The sequence below is a fragment of the Momordica charantia genome, assembly GCF_013281855.1.
Source record: "Momordica charantia cultivar OHB3-1 chromosome 1 unlocalized genomic scaffold, Mcharantia_2.0 BLBB01000001.1, whole genome shotgun sequence".
Lineage (NCBI taxonomy): Eukaryota > Viridiplantae > Streptophyta > Magnoliopsida > Cucurbitales > Cucurbitaceae > Momordica > Momordica charantia.
The window spans coordinates 8806079-8824832 of record NW_028275157.1 but is presented as its reverse complement, the minus strand read 5'-3'; the positions used below and the strand labels follow the sequence as shown (position 1 = coordinate 8824832).

Genomic DNA, 18754 nt, shown 5'->3' with positions numbered 1-18754 from the left:
CGAACATCTATATTTCTTTTCATATATATTACTGAAAAGTTTGTTTCTTGTTCAACAATGGGGAAGAAATGACAGAGTACAATGAATATGAAATTATTTACGAGAATAGAAAACGATGGAAATCATCCAATCCAATATAAAAGAAAATTGTTAAACTAGCATATCTAGAGCATATGGTGTCCCATTGAGGAGAAGGAGATTTTACCAGCAGTCAAGAGTATCATAATAATTCATAAAGGTGCAGTGGCTAGGAAGCATCTGGTTTATCTGGTTATGTATAACAACCATCATTCGTGGTTACATACACTAAAGGTGTCTTCTCTCTCTATTCTCATCTCTCTTGCTGATGGCTTTAAATTTTGGCTGGACTCTATGGCCCATCCAAATCCAGAGAAATACCTCATTTCTTCCAAGAATTATCATATCTATCTTCTCAGTGCAAGGATGGAATGTTGGAAGGAGTTTCAATGTTTCTCGTTGGTCTTCCGAAAAATCCGAAGGAAGCTTCCCTACACCAGCATGCGTAACTTCAATACCTTCATTGAGAAAACTGCTTTAATTGATCTCCCTCTCCATAACGGGCACTTTACATGGTCCAACCTGAGGGAATCTCCCACTCCCCACTCTCACCCTTATTGATAAATTTTTAGCATTAGAAAATATCATCAAAAATTTGTCAAATGATAAAGCTAGACAGACCTACATTAGATCACTACCTTACACTTCTATCTACTCACATCAACAAACGGGGAAAGTCAAGGTAAACGATTGATTCTTAGTCAACTCGGTTACTGTCCTCTACTTCCAGTGGTGGGCCAACCATTGATGCAGGTAGAGGCTAGGTAATGTCTCTCCAACTAGCTCCAACATGTTGGGATATCTTGACACCAACCTAGCACCCACTTCACTTATACAATTAGAGTAGTGGGAAACTAACTGCTTGAAAGAGCTAAAAGCACATGAAGATAGAGGCTAGATAATGTCTCTCCAACTAGCTCCAACATGTCGGGATATCCGGACACCCACCTAGCACCCGTTTCACATACACAATTAGTATAGTGGGGAATTGAAAGAGCTAAAAGCACAACGCTCCTTCTTCTCGTCAACTCGGTAAAGCAGCTTCACTCCTTGCCAATATCTTGTTCATTCGCAACAAAATATTTCCTTTGTGCTGACACTAAAGAAAACATGATATTTTTGAGAGATGTTATTTCCCCACACCGCTTTTTTTAAGGACACATGGCTACAGCATCAAAACATCTTTCCCACCGTGGAAAAATACTCCTCTCCCTTGATGGTAGGCATGGTTTCAAACAAAAGCTGAAAGGACTCAAACAAATAATCCGCATATGGAATAGAACATTTTCTGTTGTGTCACCACTCAAAAGAAGCCACGTACAAATTAAAACAACTCTGCTAGATGGTTTAGAAGGATCAAGGGATTATCTTCCCATTCACAAAGAGCATAAAAATTCATGCAAAACCACACTTCTCTTGTTGACTGCCAAAGAAGAAACCTTTTGGAGTAGGGGTGTGCAACGAAACTGACCAGCCCGATAAAATCGACAAAAGTTTATCCGAACCTAGCCGATTTTGGTAGTTGAATTTGTATGGCAGTTTGGTTTGGTTTATAATATTTCTGAAACCAAAATATTCAGTTTTGATATGAAAATAAAGAAATCGACCTCCAAACCGAATCGAACCAAATATATTAATATATATACATACATATATATATAGTGTTTTAAAACCATTCTTTCTTTCTCAATCCCAGCCCAAGCCCATTAACAATCCCACTTAAGTCATATCATTGTAATACTTTTCTTTTATTTGAAAATGTCCCCTTTAATAATATTCCAAGACTTTTTAATAAACTCTCCGGTACACCTATTGAGCCCATAGGCTTTATTAGCTCCTAGATCGTCAACTGCTCTTTTAATTTCATTTTCCTTGAAAGGGCATCCAAATCATCGCTTTTATCAGATGGGATGGGATTCGACTCAATGCCTTTAATGCTCAAGTTAGTCGCAAGATTGCTTGGAATAGAGCTTTAGAAAGAACTGAATGAACTTTTCACTAATCACCCCTCCTCTGTCCACACTTCTTCCCTATTTGTTTATAAAATTTCCGTAATTAGACTGTTCTTTGTCTTGGCATTTGCATATTTGTGGAAGAAGCTATTATTCCGTTTGCATGAAAAAGACAAATTTCCATTGAGAAAAATGAAGAATCCACAAATGGACCTAAGAAAACCAACCCAAAACAAAAAGAAGATAAACTAAAATATATGGATACACACACACATACACAATACAACACTGGAGCTTGTTAGGATCCCAAATACAAGAACCTAACTAGAAAACTATATTGCAAATCCAAAGAGAAATTACAATTCGATGGCCTTCTCCCTTATCATCTTTATTTATAACTAATTTAACCCTAACTAATTACCATATTGCCCCGTCCCTAACATACTAACAATACTCCTTATATACTCCTATTAGGACTCTCACATTACCCGACCCTTCGAAGACACCTTGTCCTCAAGGTGTGCATACACAAAAACAAATTAACTTTTAACACCAACAAAACTAGAAGATCAGCTAAATAGCAACTAAGAAAACCCTAGATTTAGATGATGTGCGAACTGGTGGGGCAGTGGCGGCGACAGACGGTGGCGCAACCAACGATGGCGGCAATGGTGTGTGGACGTAGGATGGTGGCGACAAGTGGCGGACGGTGGCGGCGGCAAACGACGGTGGAGGCACAGGTGGTGGGTGATGGCGATCGGTGATCGGTGGCGTGCAACAGGCGGCGATCGGCAACGACGTAGGTTGGAAGGTCTGCTGCTTAGGGGAAAAAATGGTGAAGTGGCAATTAGGATTAGTTTAGATTTTAGGTTTAAAATCAAGAACATCCTGGCCCAAAACCCATCTTGTATTTCTATCTCCTTTTCTATCTTTGAAAAGTCTTGGGTCTCAACCATTTTATCCAACTCCAGCCCATTCCCCTTGGCACCTTCCAATTTCAGCCCATTCCCTTTAGCATTTAGCATATTTGACTACAGAAAAATTATGACACCCCACGTATGCAGCCTTTCTTTTCACCTTTGGAGTTTTGGAACGTAAGCAGCAGCGGCACCACCATTCCTGTAACTCCGACCACGCCCTCCAACCACTCCTACATTCGCCCGCAACGTCTTCCAACAGTCCCATTTCTTTGTTTTCTTTCATTTTTTGTCATGATTTTCAATTCTCCCTGAGCTTCACCGGTACTAAAACCCCTTCCCCTTCGGCTTTTTGCTTCTTGCCACAAAAGCAACAATGGCTGATCTCCCTTCGAACGTCCAACTTCCGTCGCAAGTTGTATCTTCTCCATTCCCTCGTGCTCAATCTTCAAATTTTGTCGCCGATCTCTTTCAAATTGCATTCGAGCCTTCCTTCCTGACATTCGTTCTCTCATATTTTTTCGCTTCTTCATCGAAAAGCTTCCATGCAAATCAGATTCAACCATCTTCAGACTCGTGCCCTTCCTTCTTGGACATTTGATTTCTTCTTCATTCTTCCTTTTGCAACAGCTTCTTTATCGTTGCCTTCTTCCTTTCCTCCTTAGCTTCTTCATACTCTTTTGAGGATAGTTTTTATTCTCTATTCTCGAGGCATCCCTACACAACGACACTCCCCAACCTTGATTCATTTTCCATCGAACTCTAATCCACGTTCTTGGGTCTAACTGGTCTTCAGCAACTTTTCGTCCCTGCTTCCGAATGCTCCTTGTGATTGCTTCTTCCTTCCTTGATCTCTCTTTTTGCTCTCTAATTGTAAACCCCTCTTGCATTTCTTTCATTATTCGTCCCATTTCATTCGAATGTTCCTTCATTTCTCTCAACATTCTCCGTAACTTCATCACAGTCTCGAATGGGAGATCCATGGCCAATTGGCCAGGATAAACTTGCTCTGATACCAATTTTTTAAGATCCCAAATACAAGAACCTAACTAGAAAACTATATTACAAATCCAAAGAGAAATTACAATATCGATAGCCTTTTGAGAGGGTTATCTCTCTCCCAAGAACTCTCTCAAGTTCCCCACACAATACTATTCTCCAAGATACCCTCCTTCTCCCCTACTATCTTTATTTATAACCAACTTACCCCTAACTAATTACCATATTGTCCCTTCCCTAACATACTAAAAGTACTCCCTATATACCCCTATTAGGCTCTCACAGAGCCTAAAATGGATTCAAAAAAGACAACCCAAAACTTTTGTTGAAAAAAATTGAAAGAATAGACAAATGGACTTAAAGCAGACCAGCCAAAACAAAAGGAGCCTAAACCAAAAACAAAAAGTACAAAATAACATAAAAGATACTAAAGGGGGGTCCAATCATTTAAGAGCTAAAGGATAATTAATATATAAGCTCTTTAGGAATAAACACCTAATGAGAGTCATTGAACCTAATCAATAATTTAATATCAATCAACTTCTAGTTGTAACTACCACTTGTTGATTCTTCAGACATATTTTAGATAAGTAACTAACTTACTGGAGGTGCAGCCCTGTTATGGACAAGATGTGGAATCAGGGTCAACCCCACAGCTCTAGTTGACGGATCAATAAATAATATCCGAGCATTGACCTACATAAGAAAAAAGATATTAATATTTGATAAAATACCAGGAAACATAACTCGAAGAAAGAAATTTTTTGTTGAAAGGAAATACATTTCCTTAATGTAATGGAAGGAAGAACTCAATTGATCGGGTTCAGGTAACAAAAATAATTGACCATATATCATCAATTAGAAATGGGCTTACAACACCAGTTCATAGGAAAAACAATTAACTAAGTGGCAGAGGCAACAATATATCACCAAAGGTCTGCATTGAGAAAGGGAAAAAACATAAAAGAACCATACGAATAAAATCCTACAAACTAATTAATATTCACAAAGCTTGTGGTATGTCAGGAGAAGAATGGTAGTGTTCTTGGAGAGATTTTTATTCTCTTTCATCCAAAACCTTCCTGATTACCAATAATAGTTATCAATTTATATATTAAAACAGAGACTAACGCTTATAGTAAGCATTAGGAAATCAACGTGACAGCAAGAGATTACAACAGAAACTTTTGGATTATTGACAAAATTCTTTTAGAAAGCTGACCCATAAATGTGACTGCTATCCTGACCATTAACTTCAATCAGTATCCTAACGAATCCGACTGTTCTTTATAGAGTCCCAGAGATGATACTTGGAATATTTTTGTTATTACATTGTACGACTGCATGCACTTGCGCATGGATTAGCCCGTACTAGGTTGTATCTCTTCTTTGGTTCCTTATCTCCCCCTTTTCTTTGTTTTGTTTTTTTCTCTCTCCCTTTGGAGATTGTATCCTTTGAACAATTTTGTTCCTTTCAATTAATCAATGAGAAGTCCACATCTTGTTCAAGCATTCGATAAGAGACAAGCCAAGAAAATAATACAAGGCACAATCATTCCCGAGTCACCTATATTTTCATTAATAACTAAACACGGTAGGATTTTTAAATAACATTTTAAGTCATTTAAAATCACTTAAGAAGCTACAATAAACACACTCTAATTTATAATTCCATCAAAAGTGGTTTTATTTTAAAAAAAAAAATCAAAAGTTATCAAAAATACACACTAGAGGAGCTCAAAAAAGACAAAAATCTACGGTACTTAATTTAATGCTCAATAAAAGACAAGCTGGGAAAGTAATACTAGGCATAATCATTCACAAGTCACCTATAAAGCACAATGGACCTAGTTCTATTCTATTGCTCAAGTTGATTAGACCTCGGCAAGCAGTCCCCGATTCTTGCAACCATATCGAACTTTAGATACCCAAAGAAGAAAAAAGCCTTCTTGTGGTCTGTGGCTCACAGGGGGTTGAACACTAATGACAGATTACAAAAGAAGTGCAAAAATTGGGCCCTCTCTCCCTCGGTTTGCCACCTTTGCTTAGCAGTTGAAGAGTCTTTAGATCATATTACTCTTCACTGCCCCTATGCCGAAACTGTTGGTCCCTCCTCTTCAATATCTTCAATATTAGTTAGTGCCTCCCAAAGACAATGGATAATTGGTTCATGCAGTCTCATGGTGGTGATTATCTCAACCACAAAGCGAGAACCCTTTGGAGCTATGCTATGGTGGCTACTTTGTGGAATTTTTCGTTAGAAAGAAACCAAAGATCGTTCGAGAATACTTATAATTTAACTAATCTTTGGAGCATTGTACAGCTCACAACTTCTAGGTGGTGCTACACTTGTATCAAATTCTTTTGTAATTACTCCCTCATCTCGATCCTCCAAAATTGGAGTTCTTTCTTGAGTTAGTTTTACAGGAGGGGGCTCCCTCTACCCTGTGACCTTAGTTTGTAACTCTGTTTTTTTTGTAAGTAATACTTCTTTCAGGTTTCTTATCAAAAAAGAAAAAAAAGTTATACATACATACATACATACATACATATGTATATATACACGCACACACATATATACATACATACATACATATACATATATTCTATTACTTAAAAAATTAGGCTGGCACCGAACACAGACTCATGGAATATTTTATATCCCAATTAGATGGTATTAGGGAGTTTGAATCCACAGAAACTTGGATTACTCGTGATTAACATATTTAAAATTGATTTTTGGAGATAAGAGTAGAAATACTACAATTTAGAGAAAAATCCAAGATATGGCACGAGTTTGGCATCATTGTGGTAAGGATTTATAAGATAGAACGTAATAAACAATGACAAAGTAGCCAATAATTTCACATGATACCTTCATGTTCTGGTTGTAATGAGCTTTCCAATTTGAAGAATGAAAACTATCTTGCAAATGAAACATATCAACCTGAAAAAAAGTAATTGATAACAAACGCATGTCTAACAAAGTAATAAATAGGAACGTTTACAAAAATGAAGAAGAATAATAATTAAGTCAGGATCCTAAATGCATCGATTTGTTGAAACAAGTTACAAGGTCGATAATGACTCACAGTTCCATTAAAATAAGTCAGAAAGGATAGCATGATCCCATTTTCGAGGGTTGATTGTACACGTGCACTAACCATCATTCCAGGGACGAGGAGGTCAATTGAAATACCTTTTAGATCCTTCGCCTGTAACATTTGTGAATTGAAGTAGTGATAATAATGGATCAGGATAATTATTGATGGAAGAAAAATTCCCTAAGAGAAAAAAAAAACAAAGTAGCATAGCAAATGAAGAAGATATATCACAAGGATATTACCACACATCTGGACACAATATCTTGATCAGAACTCAAATAAACTACTTTGCGAGTTTTGTCAATGCTTCTAATAACACATTGAAGAAGTTGCCCAACCTGCACATCATTTCCTGGTCCTGCAAAAACCAAAGAAAAGAACAAGAAGAAATGTAATCACAATTTATAAAAAGTATTGACTGGTTTTTTAAAATGTAATATTGAAAATAAAATATAAAATATGATAAACAAACCCTTTTTTACAAGAAACGAACTTTTCATTGATATATGAAAAGAAACAAAAAAAAAATTGTTCAAAAATATAAACTCTCGAAAGAGGGAAGAAAAGAGAAAAGACAAAACAAAAAACATAGAAAAGCAACATTCAAGAAGAAAAAATGAAGGTTAAAGTGTTTCTGTGAAGCGTTGCCTATAGAAGCCTTAATACTCATAAGAAATTGCAGAAAAAGCTTCCAAATTGGGTGATGTCCCCCTCGGTCTGCCCTTTATGCCTTCGAAATGCAGAAGATATTGATCATCTCTTCATGCCTTCAAAATGCAGAAGATATTGATCATCTCTTCATTCGTTGCTCCTTTGCTTGTAAAGGGTGGTCTTCCATCATGAGAAAGTGTGGTACTTCCAGTTGCCTACCCCAGTTAATTGAGGATTGGCTTTTAGAACTGACTCAAGGGCGGTTGAAAGGTAAAGGAAAATTTTTGTGGAGCTGTGCAGCTCATGCTTTACTTTGGAGTCTTTAGAAGGAGAGAAACCAAAGGGTCTTCAACAATTCCGCTCTCTCCTTAGATATTTTTAGTGAGAACGTACAGATTACTACAACCCCTGCCTCTAGGCTGTCTTCTGTTTTTGTTCATAATATATCTTTGTTTCTAATCAAAAAAAAAAAAAAAAAAAACAACAACAACAAGAAGGAAAAATGAAGGCACCCAATTGGCATGGATGAGATTTGGAGAATAATTTCCCAAAAAGATCAGAGAGAGAACACCCATGTGAGGCTCTAAATTTGGCAAGATTGAACCGATCAAACCCTGAAGTACTCTTTCCCTCACAGATCCGAACATTAAATCCTATCTATTTATTGGAATATCTTCATCAAGTATCAAACTTTGCCCTTTTCTCTTTTCAAGTCCTCATATCCTAAGTATCATACCACAATAAAGTTTTTCTTTTAACTACTGAGTTCTTTTTTCAATAAGGAAACAATAAATAAAGCACATTACGAAAGAAAAAAATGAGAAACTTAGCCTCACAGGGACCAAAGGAGTTAGACGAAAAAATAATCCAACTAGAATTTTTTTTTTTGAACAAGATACGAAATTCTCATTGAAATAATGAAAATGAACAAAATTGTTCAAAGATACAAACTCACGAAAGAGTGAAAAAACTAAAACATAAAAGAAGTGTTACAGAAAGTAATAAAGAGATGCCACAAAAACACCCCAATTAGAATTAATCAAACTAGGAGAATAAGATTTAAAGAGAGGGGATAAGGAACTCCATTGAATCTAGCAATGTCGAATCGAGCTGAAGGAGACTGTCGCTTTTCTTCAAAAAATCTAAGATTCCTTTCATACAGCACCTCATATACCACTGCCTTCACTGCATTAAGCCATAACAAAGAGGCTTTAGGGTTCAAGGCTGGCCCTGATAGCAATTGGATCAAATTATCTGCCATGTTGCTACCAAAAACACAATCCAAATTAAATTCCTGAAACAAAGACAACCAACATTGCCTTGCAAAGGGACAGAAAAAGAAAAGTTGCACCATACATTCTTCGTTAGCCTAGCAAAGGGCACAGATCGAGGGCTTTAAAAAGAAGCTGGGAAGTTTCTTTTCAAGAACATCATCGGTATTAACTTTCCCATAAATGAGAATCCAAGAAAAGAAGCTGACCTTCTTTGGGCATTTAGTTTTCCAGATAGCTTTAAAAAGGAATTTGGGTAATGGAACACTGTTTGATAATTTACAGAGTGAATCCACAGTGAAGGATCCTGAATCATCCAGCGTCCAATACCTCCTATCCGGTTCTTTGGAAGGGGATTTAGATTGCAATAATGATAAAATCTCTCTGAGTTCCTCAAACTCATCATCTTTTAGGGACCGCCGAGTGTGCATTTTCCATGAACGGGTTTGACTGTCCCAAAAATCAGTCATTCATCCAGAAGGATGAAGAGAAAGATGATAGATTTTGGACCATTCATCGTGGGCACAAGATCTCGATACTACCAATAACTTCTTCCAATCCAAATCAACTACTTCCGATTCCCTTTGAAACCAGAATTTTGACGAAAGACTTTTGATAGAGGTCAGTTTATGATCAGCCTTACTAGACGGTAATAGTTTATTCACTGAGCCCCCAGCTACGTTGCTAGATGTGAGATTAACCTGAGGGGCCTTGCGAATTGATGGAGCACCTCTTTTCGTTTGACCACCTCCACAAATGACCTCTTTCTCATCTCTTGATTGGATGGAACCAAGATTTCTTCCACTTTCGAGTTTCTGAGATTTGAGACTTCCTGAAACTGTCTTTCTGCATTCCTAGCTGAAAAATTGTGAAGCATGGTCCAGAAATCTTTCCAGCCTGTTCTATCTGAGACAACCGAAACCAGAATAACCCGCCGTCTGCCGGAAAACAACCATACAGTCCACGTGATATACCACAATTGCTTGATTCTCATCTTTTGAATTTAACAAGTTCCATATGGAGAACGATCTTTAAAAGAATAATATGCTGAAACCGATTTCTGAACTACAACTGCCATATGATTTTTGAACCATAAAAACTGTGAAGGATGAAGTTGTAATGCTTCTTTCCTAATAACGTCTTCAAACCAGATATAATTATCTTCCGCCCAAGTACAAAAGTACTTACCATCAATACGACAACTGCTAACTTCCATGGCAACAAATCAAAATACCACTAACAAAACACTTCCACTGGAGAGGAGAAAGGAAGGGAAAGGTCGGCCCTAACAATTGTAGGGAGAGAGACAAGGAAAGCCGAGAGGTATGGTCAGAGAGACTCGCCGGAACGGGGCTCCGGGGAGAGAAAGGCTATAAGAAAAGGAGGGACAAAGAGAGCGGAAGGTTGTGATCGGAGACTCACCGGAAAGGAGAGTGAAAGCTAGGTGGTGAAGGGGGAATGTGGAGGAGAGAGGAGAGAGGGGAGAGCATTTTCGGTTTCTTATCTGGATGCCTAAACCAACTTATATTTATGAAAACAACAAAACATGAAACAACAACTAGAATTGATACAAAAGAAAATCCAAATTTCAAAAATTATAAAGAGAGCGAACAAAAAGAAGGCCAACAATCCCACTAGCCCCCAAAAATAAGTCTCTCTTGAAAAAATACTCTCTCACCACCCAAAACTCTTAAAAGGTAAAGCTACAGCCACACTAGTCCGTAAATTAAAGGCCTTCCTTCGAAACAATGAGCATGCAAGAATTATTCCCAGCAAACCTCAAGAGTTGTGGCAAACGCCAATCCAAATCAATTTTGCTGATGACTTTATTCCAAAAATTTCAACCCAAAGTGCACAACCAATACTTTTTTTTACCAGAAACAAACTTTTCATTGATAATATGAAAATGAAGGAAAATTTCTATGATAATATAAAGTGGACCTATATTGCCAAAAATTTCTTTCAAGAGGGAACTCCAATTTTCTGCATCCTCATCCATATGTTTGTCATTGATTTTGTATTTCGATTTAGCCAACAAATATTAACTCAAAAACAACAAACTAAGATGCCTTCTCTTGAACAAAGATCCTTCTAAAAAACGAGAGCAACCAAAAGATGAGTAAAAAATTAGTAAAAAATAAAATTTTGCTTGCCCATTGTAATCCCTTTTGGCTTGTGTCTCGGAAAATCTCTATCTTTCCCACTCTCCATTTACATGTTTGTTTCTTTATTATAAAGTTTCTTTTCGTACTATCATTCCCACTCCCTCTGACCGTTTTCTTTGTACAATGTTCCTTGCCTAAACGAGAGGTGGGAAGAATGAAAGAAGTGAAGGATAAGCATCATAAGTCAAAAGGAAGAGAACCTAGAAAATGAAGAATAATGTAGGGACAACATCAAAACACATGCTATAGTTTTGTTAGCACCCCGTATAGACAATGTAAAGGCAAGTAAGAAGTATTTTCCATAAAATAATTGGGAGAGTACAGTATTATAAATGAACAATAACTATCGTGTCATCATCTTAGCAACATGATGACTTCTTACCAGATTGGCTGGTCTTTGGCAAAAACCCCGTGAAGGAATTCAAACCAAAATGAAGAATGTAGCCATGATCTTCAATGCTTTTCACATATGATGTCAGAACCTGAAAGAGTATTCATTTATGCATACCAATGTCAAAACCATTCTCATTAACCGGTAAAAATGAGAGGAAAGATATGGCAGTTGCATGTTGGATATCATTAAAAGATGCCATAAGAACACAAAATCAATATAAGAAAGAAAATCAAGGAGGAGATCATACTGAAGAATGAACATGACAAACTTTAGGCAGTAGTTGATTTGTGAAGTCTTTAACATAACTTAGATGATTTTCTAAAGGAGTAAAAAAACAGATGTAGAACATATTGCATGAACTAATACTGCTAAAAATATTTTTTTAAGATAAGAAACCAGTAATATGAATACTGCTAAATATATTAATAAATATAAAGCAAGAAAAAGGATCAAAAATTAATGTATTTAAATTCATTTACCATTCCTTCTTGAAGAAGGTCCAATGAGAAGTCTTTGTACATAATAGATAAACGTAATGAAAGCCAGATCTTTCTCTTCCCTGATTCTTTGTTGTCATCATCCACTTTCAGCACAACACATGGAACCAGTTGCCCAACTTGGAACATGACAGAAAGTAAATCATGCTCCGGATCCTAGTAAGAAAGAAATTTGAATGACTGAGGATTCAGTACAACACCATAAAATACAATTAGTTTTATGCAACGTGACTCCTCGGGAAATGTGTGTAAATCCTACCTCGATTTCTTTTTCCGAAATTGGATCAAAAGCATCAGCAGCACACACTAATCCACGTAAGCCCCCAGGCAGACTAATAACAAGATCCTTTTTATTTACTTCAGCAACGACTCCCCAAAGTTTCATTCTTGGACTTATATTCTGGAAATAAATAATCAATAATTAACATTTAATGGACGCAAACAGAGTGGAAGAAAAAGTAGGAGCCACCATGTTCAAAGAAAATTTAACATAAGTAAATTAATGAAATTTTTCACACTAACATCTAAGAACAATAGGAAATGAGATTGCTCCTTCTTTCCAAGGACAAAAGCTCCCAAAAAAACAGCAGCAATCCAAAGAATTTTTTTTTACTGAAAACCGAGCTTTCTTTGAGAAAAATAAAATAATAAAACATGCTTAAAAAGGAACAGTCCAGCCAACCAACAACTAACCTAACAAGACAAAAGGGGCTCCAATCCCAAAGAATAAGGCCTAAAGGATATTTACAAAAATCCTTAGTTACATATGCTCATGGGAGACATTAAACCTGTCAAGGACCAAACCTCTACCCACACCTCTTGAACCCTCTAAAAGTTCTCATATTCCTCTCAAGCCATATACTCCATAAAATATCAATATTACCATGTCAAAGCACACAACTCTCACCATGAAAGGATGAGTGAAACACAATCTCCTCCATCACGAGACAACAATCTCAAGAAACAATTATACATTGAGAGAACAAACTATCATCTCCAAAGTATGTTACCTAAATTCTCAAACACTCCCTTAAAAAGGATGCACCACTACGGCTCCAACAAAAAAGAAGAATACCTCTATGTTAGACTTTCTCAGCAAAGAAAGTTTTTTATCTTTTGTTAGATAGGAAACAAATTTCATTGATACATGAAATTACAAAAAATAACAAATCCTATCCAATGAAGTTAGAAAAAACTTCTCCAATTGGATATGAGAAAGTTCAAGTTGTAGCTATCGAAAGGATGTACATATTTGCACCAAGATAAAGCCAAAAAATGGAGTCAATTAGGTGTTGTTTTTGAAATTCAATGTCTCTGAAGAGTCTGGAATTCCTTTCTTTCCATATAGTCCATATATATTCCGTTGATGTTCAGATGGGTGGTGAATAAAAATAGATTCCTAAATGGGTGATGAATAAAAATAGATTCCTAAATGGGTGATGGAGTCAATTAGGTTTTCCATTTTTCTCTCAATTCCTAACTTGTACAGTGGGGGATGGTCAGGATACTTATTTTTGGGAAGACACTTGGAAAGGGGAAAAGCCTCTATGCCTTTTGTTTCGTCGCATCTTTCATTTGTCAGACAAAAGGCTGCACTCAGTGGCCTCGATGTTGAGGAATGGGGGGGATGAGTTGTCTTTATCTCTGGGTCTCTCTCGGTCCTTAACTGATAGAGAGTCTGAGAAGTGTCTGAGTTGATTCTCTTGCTCTCTGCAGTTTCTCTCTTTTGTGATAGGAAGGACTTCCGTGCTTGGTCCACTAACCCTTCTAGGGGCTTCTCTTCTAGTTCCTTCTTTAAACTCTTATGTTCCCCTACTTCTCCCCCTACGGCCCCGGTGTTTACCGCGCTGTGGAAAATGAAGATCCCAAAGAAGATAAAAATTTAAGTGTGGTAGGTCTTACTTGGGAAGGTTAACACCATGGATCGTATTCAAAAGCATTCTTCTTCTTACTTGGGGCCGCAGTGGTGCATTCTTTGTAAGCGGGATTCCGAGGACCTTAACCAGATTTTATGGCAGTGCCAATTTTCCCAGAACATTTGGGGCCGGTTCTTTGAGATATTTGAAATTTCTTGGGCTCGTCATAGAGGGTGGGTGTCAATGGTGGAGGAAGTGTTGTTGTATTCTCCCTTCCGCGAGAAAGGGAGTTTCCTTTGGCGGGTGGGGTTCTTTGGGATTTTGTGGGGTATTTGGGGGGAAAGAAACAATAGAATCTTCAGGGGGGTGGAAAGAGAGTGGGAGCTTGTTTGGGACCTTGTAAGGTTTAATGTCTCTTTATGGGGGTCTGTTTCGAATTTATTCTATAATTATCAGCTAGGTCATATTCTTTTGGATTGGAAGCCCTTTCTCTAGGCTGGCTTCCTTTTTTGAAGCTGTGTTTTTGTATGCCCTTGTAATTCTATTTTGTTTTCATTCTTCTCAATGAAAAGTTCGGCTTCTTATCATAAAAAAAAATAGATTCCAGCCAAATACTTGATGTTGTTGGGAAAGGCCATCTACCAACCGAACATGGAGAGAAAGAATGACCAAATTCTAGAGGAAAATGTGCAAAACATGAAGGTGTGATCCTATGATTCCATGTTTGTTTTACAGAGACAACACCAGGAAGGAGAGATGGTCTAGCGAGGGCATCTTTTCTGCAACTTATCAAAAGTAATTAGACAAGTATGGCTGAGCTCCCAAATCAAAAACTTTACCTTCTTCAGGTATTTTAAACTCCAAATGGCTTTGTAGAGGTGAGAGCTGTGTGAGTTTTGGTCAAAATGATGGGTTAGGAATTTAACAGAGAAGATACCATCTTTTTCAAGCCTACAAACCCAATGGTCCCTTCTGTTTGTGGGGAAAAAGGATGATAAAAGGGACGATAAATAAGACATCAATTCCTGTATTTCATCATCATTGAGATTCCTTCAGAAGTGCATATTCCATGCCTTAGAGTTGTCATCCCATAAATCTGCAACAGAAGCTAGTTTTTCAGAGTCAAATGATACAACAGAGGGAAAGCATTCATTAGAGGGCTGGTACCAATCCAGAGATCTGTCCAGAAGATAGTAGACTGTCCATTTCCAACTTTATAAGAAAGAAAGTAAGGTAGACACATCTAATGTCAACCAATCAAAATGATGACGAAAACCAAAATCAAACGGTTATAAATTACCCAAACAAGAAACGATAGAAGTCACGGGCTACAACCTCAAAGATGAGAGGTGATACAAACGAGGGAACAAAATATAAAGGGAAGATCACTCATCCCGCAATCCTCGCAAAAATAAGTGTTCAAAGTAACCCAAAAAGATAGCTTTTTAAGGATTCCTCAAAGTTGATAAACTGACTAGCATAGACACACTTAAAAAGGGTAAGGACCATACCTACTAACTATGTTGTGCCACAGAGCGTGTGGCTCCAATAGGAACTACCACGGCCATGCATGAAGCAAGGCTTCCTTGCAAAGTCTCAGATAATCTATGCCCAGCCCCAAAGTCAATTATTAGCCTCAACACCACCTCCCTCATAATCAAATGGGAACTCCCTCCCTCCTCAATTCTCTCCAACATAAAGTCGTTCATAGTATTCTCCAAACTCTTATTAACGAAAGTAAGCATCTTAAACAAAGACAAAAAAATAAATTGAATCCCGCTCAATACATGCTAAATAAGACTTAAACTACCACCCTTAAGAAATAGGGCATTTTTCTAAGAAGCGAGATGCTTTTGGACCTTTGTACAAAACATGCTTAGGATTGTGATCAAGAGGAAGCCCTGGGTAGGATCTAAGAAAGTTACCCACATCACAACACAGGTGGGGAATGGGAGTTGTGAGGGGCAGCAAGCCAGCAAATGAGAAGAAATTTAGGTTTAGGGTTTTTAATATACATATACACGCTTAAATCACCCTTAGCCCTCTATATCCCTCACTTTCTCTCAATTTCGTAACACAAACAAGCTTCTGCAAAGGAATTCTGGAAGAAAAAACTACATCTAAATGATGTTAAATTGAAGAGTGAGTTGAACTTACATAACTCCTTTCATCCATCCATCTCAACCAATCTGAGGATTTTTGGGTTTTGAAGCTAGACAGCAAGGGTGATTTCTCAACCAAATATCTCCTTGATTTAAGCTCAGAAGGGAACAATATTCATCCTTTACTTGCAAAATATATTTGGGGATATGTCTACTCAAAAAGGATCAAATTCTTCATTTAGGAGTTTGCACACAAGACTACAAACATCCATGATTTATTGGAGCGCCATTCACCACACATGTCTATTTCTCCTCAATAGTGTGTTCTTTGTAAAAGGGATGCAGAGTCACAATGACATATCTTCCTATCCTATCCTCAATAGTATGTTCTTTGTAAAAGGGATGCAAAGCCACAGTCACATATCTTTGCGTTCTCATTTGCCTTAAGATTTTGGGATTAGGTACTATCTACATTCAATTGGGCAGTGGCTTTCCCTCTTAATTCAGGCAAGAAGAGATGAACAGAAACAACACCACGAAACCAAATTGTCATGCATACCTACTTTAAAAGAAATATTTCTCTAAAGAACTTTAACTCTATATGATTTTAGGCCACAAGCTTCCTCCAAGGCTACTTACTACCTACCTCTTTTGTGAAATAGACAAGAGGATCTACACCATACCTGCTCAAAGATGACTCGTCAACAAGAAGTAGAAGCCTACTCCTCGTGAATGAATATCTAAGTCATTTTGAGAGCAAATCACCTTGATCCTCATTTCCCCCTCTCTATATAAATCTCAAAGAATCTTATTCAGGCCGTCAAAGTAACCAAAATTCTAAAAAGAGAGAAATATTTATTCAGGATATTGAAGAGAAAACCTCGAACAATGTTCAATCTACCACCTTTCAAGAGAGGTATGGTCTTACATTTGAAGATTTTATAATTTTATTTCTTACCTTGTCCAAGACCATGTTGACATGTTACTATATTGAAAGGTGTGAGAAAGAAAAGGAAACTTCTACATGTCATCGACCTCTTCTAAACATGTTGAAATCTCAACAAGTACACTAAATATAGCCAATTTCTGAAGGAAAGGTTTTATTTGCATGAGGTTTGCTTCCTCTATGCTTGTAGAGCCCATTCCAAAAGCCCATAGGTTGACACATAAACAAAGGCGACTAAAAGGTATAGGAGTCCCGAACTTGAGCCTTATTTATTAGTCTTTTCAACATCTCCCTCCTAAAGAATAACAAATATTCTTCCATGATGAAAGGCACTTCGGAAGTTCTTATACCACAGGTTCCCAAAAAATATGATCTATCATTATGTCCCAAAAAACATTCCTTAGATCATATGGACACCACACCACCAAATAAGCCACCTATCAAGCTTATCAAGGATTCAAGATCCAAATTAATACTTACACCCATTAATTCTAAGACTATAAATATAATATCAAGGGTTGCAAAATTGAAAACACTATTAAGGTTAGCGAAATCATTATCCTCTTCAAAAGAAATAAAATAGTATAGACTGCAAATTGCAAGTAAGCAAGAGTTATTAAAAATAATCAGTGTACTGGTTTTTTATCCATAAAAAGAAGAAAAATTAATAATGATAGCAATAATAAAATAAAAGTAGTCAGCTAACATATAATAACTACGACAATCCATGATTTATAAAGACTAATCATGGCAAACTATAGTGTTACTGGCCATACCTTCAAAGTTATCTTATTTGCATACTTAGGGAGGTTCCCCACTACACCACTGTTCAATAGGGAGTCCAAATCATCCTCATTTGATGAATGCTTTCTTCTCATCTTTCCCCTCTTTGTTGTCATCTTCAGATCTCCGGTTCGAAACTCCTCATCTCCTTGGGCATGTACTTTTTCACGTTTCATTTGGCTTAATGAACCACCTCCGCCTGTAAATTACAAAAATTGAGTGAGATGCATTAGAAGCATTTGCTAAAATTAGCTTCCCAAGTCATCAAGCCCCGCAAAGAACAGCCATATTTACTCGAGGAAACTTCTAAAGAATCAAACAAATGGTCAGAACCCACCTCTGGGGAAGTCCGGAACATCATCTTCAATCTGCAACGACATGGCTTCGGTTCTAGCTATATCATTCGGTTTTTTCTTTGATTTGAATGCCTTCTTGGAATGCTTATTGAACTTTGGGCCATCCAGTGATTTTTTTGAAGGTGGCGCCATCTTCACGACACGACCTCAATGAGCTGAAACCAAAAAATTTCCAAAGGGTTAAAATTTCCAATTAAACAGCTAAAATCGAATCTAAAAGGCGTTTAAACGAGCAGACCCTTACCGAAACAACTCGGGTTTTTGCTGGGTCAGTGCAGAACTTCGTCAAAGGAAGAAATCAGTATCGTCGCGCCACCGCAGGTTCGAGTCTCACCGCACCGTTCGTGGAGGAATCGCCTGAAAGACCCACGCCGTCGAGGGGAGGAGTCGCCGCCGGAGAAGAAGAGAGGCTGGCGGCGGCCGAAACGAGGAGAAGAGTAAAAACAGAGCAGAAGCTCGAAGAGTGTGAGAATGGGGAGGGCTTATGAGAGGTTTAAAGAGGGTTTTATAAAAAATGCTTCGTTTAGGCCGGTCTATATGGTTTTGGCCAAACCGAACCGTTCATTTCGGTTTTTTCTTTTGGAAAATATTGATTTCTAGCATCAATGTTTTTCTTTTCAAACCTTTGTATTGCAGGAAAAAAGGCAGACTTGACTTTTACCTCTCTTTTGAAAATTTAAGTT

The 18754-nt window shown here is 37.5% G+C and overlaps 1 protein-coding gene across 2 annotated transcripts in view; it reads right to left on the bottom strand.

Annotated features, from left to right (window-relative positions):
* LOC111023013 (RIBOSOMAL RNA PROCESSING 5) overlaps positions 1 to 18547 on the bottom strand; it is a 47636-nt gene extending 29089 nt beyond the window's left edge. For both annotated transcript variants that reach the window (XM_022300351.2, XM_022300352.2), the window contains exons 1-10: positions 18316 to 18547; positions 18053 to 18226; positions 17709 to 17914; positions 12288 to 12428; positions 12011 to 12184; positions 11520 to 11619; positions 7293 to 7408; positions 7039 to 7161; positions 6822 to 6893; positions 4550 to 4642 (exon numbers count right to left, since the gene is read on the bottom strand). In XM_022300351.2, coding sequence (XP_022156043.1) covers positions 4550 to 4642; positions 6822 to 6893; positions 7039 to 7161; positions 7293 to 7408; positions 11520 to 11619; positions 12011 to 12184; positions 12288 to 12428; positions 17709 to 17914; positions 18053 to 18203 — 1176 coding nt within the window. In that variant the 5' untranslated portion in view covers positions 18204 to 18226; positions 18316 to 18547. The remainder of the gene's footprint in view (positions 1 to 4549; positions 4643 to 6821; positions 6894 to 7038; positions 7162 to 7292; positions 7409 to 11519; positions 11620 to 12010; positions 12185 to 12287; positions 12429 to 17708; positions 17915 to 18052; positions 18227 to 18315) is intronic.
* Between the last annotated feature and the right edge of the window lie 207 nt (positions 18548 to 18754).